Source organism: Malus domestica, chromosome 09, assembly GCF_042453785.1.
Source record: "Malus domestica chromosome 09, GDT2T_hap1".
NCBI lineage: Eukaryota > Viridiplantae > Streptophyta > Magnoliopsida > Rosales > Rosaceae > Malus > Malus domestica.
This window is the reverse complement of record NC_091669.1, coordinates 6745669-6752277: the sequence shown is the minus strand read 5'-3', so window position 1 is coordinate 6752277 and position 6609 is coordinate 6745669. Positions and strand designations below refer to the sequence as shown.

The 6609-nt window shown below is 37.1% G+C and overlaps 1 protein-coding gene across 2 annotated transcripts; it reads left to right on the top strand.

Moving 5' to 3' along the window:
- The first annotated feature begins 868 nt into the window (after window positions 1-868).
- LOC103421554 (equilibrative nucleotide transporter 3-like) lies at window positions 869-5183 on the top strand. 2 transcript variants are annotated; one of them, XM_017328492.3, is made up of 10 exons: window positions 869-1426; window positions 2081-2142; window positions 2263-2367; window positions 2542-2697; window positions 2804-2947; window positions 3059-3164; window positions 3267-3442; window positions 3530-3693; window positions 4270-4528; window positions 4612-5183. In XM_017328492.3, exons 2-10 carry the CDS (start codon window positions 2107-2109, stop codon window positions 4717-4719), a joined length of 1254 nt encoding a protein of 417 aa, XP_017183981.2. In that variant the 5' UTR covers window positions 869-1426; window positions 2081-2106; the 3' UTR covers window positions 4720-5183. The 2 variants fall into 2 exon arrangements, with proteins under 2 accessions (XP_017183981.2, XP_008357821.2); XM_008359599.4 differs by having other exon boundaries at window positions 873-1426; window positions 3533-3693.
- The last annotated feature ends 1426 nt before the right edge of the window (window positions 5184-6609 follow it).

Here is a 6609-nt window from a genome sequence, read left to right as displayed (position 1 = left end):
TTTTCTTCTTTGCATTTGTTATTTTGGCACAAATCTTTTTAGTTCTTAAAAAAAAAACAGTTTGAGAAAAATCAATTGTCCAAAATGAATTTTTTAGATCTGTGAATTTATCAACATCAAGCTCTAAAAAATAAACGAATTTTTGTGAGAATTATGTATGATAAAAAACTATGATTTTTTTTTCTTATGATCAACAACTAGAAGATGATAGACAGTATATAACTTAAGACTACCCGTGTGTATTTTGATGACCGTTACCTGTCATTGGCTTTCTAGCTTATGCATCTCTCTTTAAATATGTAGTTATCTCCCGGATGCAACTAATGCATATATTAGATACACTTCACATGTCTTTGAGATTCATAGAGGCATACCAATATTTTCTGGCGATCTCATTCTTATTCAACTAATGCTTCACCGAGGAGCTGTTACAACTTACATCCGTATACTTAAAAAGGAAAATTATTACTTGATAGGAGCATTATCTTTCAAACTTAATTTGCCTCTAAAACTAGTTTACAACAGTCATATATAAATAAGCCTTGTAGTTACAACAAAGCTCACTCTAAAGATCCTACGTTACTCGGTATCGAAATATCTATTAATATATCTATAAATTCGATCATCGATATTTTTGTGAAGATCAAATACTTAAAACCTTGTGTGTGACATGTTTTTCTTTTTGTTCACAACCAATGACATGTTTGCATCATGAAAAATGCTATAGATACTATATAACTCGACCGTTTTAAGAATCCCATGAAGTATTAAATGGGGTATTACCAATGTGAATGTGGAAGTGGATGAGAGAGAAACAGGCGCCGTGACCGCAAAGTCAACGCCGTCTAAATTGTGAACGCAGAAACATCCCTTTTCATGGACTTTCACTCCTTTCTGTCTTTTTATGGAAACCCAAATAACTGGCCATAAACGTCCACTCCTCTTCAAATTCGAGCTTTTAAATTATTCTTCTTTAATTTTTCAATTTTTTTTTTTAATTTTCTGTTGCGATTATTGAGATGTTTTCCAGGGAAACTAAAAGCGGTTGACATTTGATTTTGGTTATTGAGTTGTATTGGATTGGATTATTATCTCATTGCGATTCCTGAATCCTAACGACTTTGATGAATGAATGAATGCATGCATGCAAAGCCGGATGCCACAACGCCAGAAAAAGTTAAACGCAAACCTAGGATTTGAGTTTTACACGTGCAACCAACCAAACACCCGCGAGTTCTTATTTCTGAGTTTGCACAGCTGACGGCTCATAGGATTCCAGTCTTGATAGAAATGGGCCTTTTTTCCTCATTGGATATGTAAGATACTACAGAATCAAATTGCACGTAAATTTCAGATTCTGATAAAACAATCCACAGAGTCACAGTCCATTCCATACATATCAAATCCCACCCACCTTCTTCCAAGAGTAAGTTTCTATCTCTCTCTCTCTCTCTCTCTCTCTCTCTCTCTCTCTCTCTCTCTCTCTCCTTTTGTGGATAAAGCTATGGTTTTGCATGTTTATGAAAGATAATGGTGAAAGAAAGTCAAAGGTGAGTGCTTGGTTTTTTGTTGCATCCACTAACCTGTAACGGGTTTGTTTAGATTACAACTTTTGTTGCTTCTTGCATCATAGAATTAAAATTTAAGATGTTGGGAATATCATATATTGTTTGTTTTCACCAAGAGATATCCTAAATTAGTCTAGTTCACGGTGGAGGGGAATCCAAACATGAGTGTTTAAGAATGATGACACATTGTCATATTTAATTGACCTACCTCGCATATGTGTACATTGTTGTTCTATCTTATAATGAAACTTGTAGCGAAAAGTCTACAAATTCAATTTTGACGTTCGAAATAATTTATAGATAAAGATGGAACAATACTTAGTTAAATGTCTAATGCCTTCTCGACAAGATTGAGCAGAAACTTTGTTGCCAGAGCAGCAAATTTAAGATGAATAGCTGGAGATAATCATTGTAAACTAGCCATTGATGAATAATTTCCAAAAAAACGACTTCTAATTATGTGGGCTGTGATATATTGCTGTGCTAATTTGCCATGGGCATTCGCTATGTAGGGAAAGCTGGTTGAAAGGAAGCAGTAATGGCAAGCCCTGATGCACCCCCACCAAAGCTTGAGGTTTGCTGCCCTTTCTTTTGTTTCCTTTACGCTACAACGAATTTGTTGCACCCAAGTTCGAATCCGCCTCCCGATTAGCGTAGAATCAATTCCTTATAAGGATTTGTTCTCTAATTTTAGGGGAAGTATGCTGCAATGGTAGTGTGTTGGTTTCTTGGAAATGGATGCCTCTTTTCGTGGAACAGCATGATCACAATTGTAGATTACTATGTTTACTTGTTCCCGGTAACTGCCCGAATTAATCAATTTTTGTTCTCACTATTTCTGTTAGTTCATAATCTCCTGTATTTGCTTTTGAATCATGTGAAAGCAGGCAGTGTGTTTGGACAGTTTGTTACATTTGAAGTTAGATTAAATGCCTCATCACTTGAGTTTTGTTTCCTTTTTTCCCGGGTGCAGTGGTACCATCCATCGAGGGTACTTACAGTGGTATACCAGCCATTCGCAGTTTTAACGATCATCGTACTGTCATACCATGAGGCGAAGATCAATACGAGGAAGCGAAACCTGTTAGGATACATTCTGTTTTTCCTAAGTTCTCTGTTGGTGCTAGTTGTAAGTTCCCTTCAAATCTCCAAAGACTATATTTTCAGTTTACTTTTTAAGTTCACAAAATGTTAGCATTGGTTAAGCCTTTAAAATTTTCTTGATTCTGGCACAGTTGGATTTAGCCACATCCGGGAAAGGAGGTCTTGGAACTTTTATCGGAATTTGTGCAATTAGCGCTGCCTTTGGAATTGCAGATGCTCATGTGCTAGGAGGAATGGTTGGAGACCTCTCTTTCATGCCAGGAGAGCTCATCCAAGTCAATATTGTTTCTTTCCACAATTTCACGTTCGGTGCTTAATATTTGTTTTCCTTCGTGTTTACGAAGTCGTTAAAAATTTATTAGTTTCTCTTATTTCAAACTTTTCAGTCTTTCCTTGCTGGTTTGGCTGCCTCAGGAGCTCTAACCTCTGCTTTGAGGTTGATTACAAAGGCGGCATTTGAGAATTCCCAAAATGGTCTTAGAAAGGGAGCCAGTAGGTTTTTTAGTTCTCAGTTTTTCATATTTTGTTGAACATTTTACTGTTTTCTTTTGGACCTCTAACTAAAGACTGTTTATTTTTCACTGTCCACTGCAGTTTTGTTCTTTGCCATCACTTCATTCTTCGAGCTTCTCTGCATTCTCCTCTACGCTTTTTCTTTTCCGAAACTGCCAATTGTTAAGTACTATCGTTCTAAGGCTGCTTCCGAAGGATCTAAAACTGTTTCAGCTGACCTTGCCGCTGGTGGCATCCAAACATTGGCTGAAGCAACAGTATGTAATTTTGTCCAATATTTGCTTACAAAGTTTTCCAAGAATTCATGTTCTAATGTTCTGCAAAAAAAACACCGCAATTTGAAGCAGGATGAGGAGAATCCTAGAGAACCTAATCGACTTGGAAACAAACAGTTGTTGCTTCAAAACATTGATTATGCACTTGACATATTTCTAATCTATACGCTCACTTTGTCAATTTCCCCCGGATTCTTATCAGAAGACACTGGATCTCACAGTTTGGGAACATGGTACGTAGTGAACATAATCTATCAAATGTTTGCGTCTCAGATCTTACCAGTGCCCCTTGAACTTATGTCTTGCTTTCGGTATTCCATCTCGACTTTCAATTTGGCCTTCTGATCCCCATATCTTTTAGGGAGTTTTAACAAAACACTCTTGGTACTGTTCACTTTTAACAAAAAACCACATTTATATTTTTCCCTATTACTATTCACTATACCTTTAAAAAGAGCTTTTCATTAAAAGGGAAGTTTTTTTAAACTTTTCGTTAGTTTTCCTTATCTTTTAAGATGTGCTAATAATTTCACTCACCATCAAATTTATCGCAATTTTCGTTAGTTTTCCCCTCCTTGAATGGACGAAAGTAACACTCAATTTACAGAAAAATTGACAGATTTGAAGGTATGGGGGCATATCCGATCCTAGTAAATGATTAATTAGGGATCCTCCAGATGAAGTTGAAAGTTTAAGAGGCAAATCGGAATAGGGAACTAATCTTAAGAGGCATTGTCAAAATTTTACCTTTCCCTTATGTTCCATTCAGTTCTATGCTTATATGAATGCACATGCTTTTTCTTCGTCAGGTATGCACTTGTTTTGATTGCACTGTACAATGTGTGTGATCTCATCGGAAGATACATTCCGCTAGTGAAATTCCTGAAGTTGGAATCGCGGAGAGGGCTCATGACCGTGATTCTTTCGCGCTTCTTACTTGTCCCGTGTTTCTACTTCACAGCCAAGTATGGTGAACAAGGCTGGATGATCATGCTCACATCCTTCTTAGGTTTAACCAATGGTTACCTCACCGTCTGCGTCCTTACTTCAGCACCTAAGGGCTACAGGGTTTGTGAACTTCATTTTTCTAAAACCTAACAGTTTTTTTCGAGTTGAAAGTAATGACTTGTCGGATTTTTTCGGGTTTGCAGGGGCCGGAGCAAAATGCTTTGGGAAATCTTCTGGTGTTGTTCTTGCTTGGAGGTATACTAGCAGGGGTGTTACTTGACTGGTTGTGGCTTATAGGCAAGGGCTGGTAAAGGATAGATTTTTCAGTGTGACCGTCACTCGAAGTGGTACACCACGTGTCTCTATAAAAATGGTGGGTTATGTGTGTTAAAAGTTAATAACTTAAAAATTAAAATTTTTCACCACTTGCATAAAAACATACGGTGTACCATCTGTATTCCCGTTACAACTAAAAATTTCTCCTAGTAAAGGATGGATATGGTATTAGCTCACTTTGAAGATTGTGATTTTTCAATGGTCATGATTTCCAGGAGAAAATATGCTGGATTTATGATTCTTTTTTTATTGGTGATAGAAAGAAAACGATGGAGTTTTTTATTTTTTTTATTTTTCTCACAAGACATTTTTAGGAAGGAGGGAAGTAAGTCATTGCCTTTGTGTTGTATTCTGGGACTAGTGAACTGCAATACATGTACAGTAACAATGTTTTTTGAGGAAATTGGGAATAAAAGGGATTGGTTCCCACTTCACACTTCCCAATTTTGTGACATAAAATTGAACTCGATCGGTTATATAATAATCTTTTGGTATGTTTCTGCATGTCTATTATTAGTCGTTCTACACAAATGATAAATGCAATTGCGCCACTAAGGGTTGGCTAAGTTGGTAAGAATTGTTTTCTTTGCTAGACCAAGGTTTAGGTTTGAGTTCGGTTACTGGCAATTCCTCTTGGTAAGCGATGAAAACCAAAAAATGGCTAAAACTCCCTTTATAAATCATCGAAGAGATTTGCAGTATGCTCTATCTCTAGATAGGTCAACCTTCCCTTCGTCTAAACTTTTTGTTTGCAAAAAATTAAAAATAAAATAAAAGCAATTGCACATAAAATGTATCCGTTTTCTGCTCTTTTCTCCTCTCTCTCTCCATTCGCCACTTTTTCTCTTCCGTGTCCGGCTCTCAATCTCTTCTCTGAGTTCTCTCCCTCTTTCCCCTTCTTCCTTTATATTTCCTCTCCGACTCTCTCTCTTCCCCTCATTTCCAAGTTGAAGAAAAATGATTCGACCAAGTCAAAACCGATCAAACCGACCATATTATCCAGTGCCAACGCATTCACTTTTAGTCATGTGGAGCATCTCCATGGAGATGTCAAAAGATAAAAGTCAAATACTATTTGATGAATGAAGTTGCAACGTCTGTCACGCCCTGATCCCAACATACGTCAGAATCGACACGTGACGTCACCAATACCCGTACATCTAACATACCCCGCCTCCGGGATATGTACAAAGCATAAATCAAGATTCAAATTTCATAGCATTTTTCGTACAATTTATGGCTGCATCTAACCTCTTCGTTAGACGGCCTACGTACCCTCAATAGGGATTAAGCCATTCGTAGTTCAACGTTCGTCAAACTTTAATCTTTTCGTAAAATACTTATAGTGAAAAAAACATAGGGTACCACACTACGCATCAACCATAAGCCATACACAATTATCATCTTGTCATGCATGCAAGTATGCTCTACCCACACATATATTTTCCACTTCATCCTTCATATAAATCACTACATTTCACATGATTCTCCATTTCATAATATGCAACATCTCAAAGAACAATCAACGAATCACCATGTTATTCTCTAGCCAAAATAGTCAACGAGTCTAATTATAATGACAAAAATCACAACCAACATTATTCCACAATCACATCAATCAACAACACATCATATACCAAAATGCAGGGTTAGAGCGACATAGTTTGGCCGAAGCCTACATCTCTGAAGTTGATATCAATCCAAGGAACTAACAAGTCAATGATACGATTCCGGACTATCACTCAATGGAATCCAAACAGAACTTAGTTCCGAACCACTCAACAGAACCGAATGGAAGTCCAAGAAGCATAACTACGGCTCGAAGGAACAAAACAGGATTCAAGTTACTCAATTCATGAAGACTC

Excerpts from the sequence above, each read along its gene's own strand:
- LOC103421554 (XM_017328492.3), top strand. The coding sequence starts at position 2,107 with ATGGCAAGCCCTGATGCACCCCCACCAAAGCTTGAG. Across the intron at positions 2,698-2,803 it reads GTTCTCTGTTGGTGCTAGTT|TTGGATTTAGCCACATCCGG; the intron begins GTAAGTTCCCTT and ends ATTCTGGCACAG. Across the intron at positions 3,165-3,266 it reads TGGTCTTAGAAAGGGAGCCA|TTTTGTTCTTTGCCATCACT; the intron begins GTAGGTTTTTTA and ends TGTCCACTGCAG.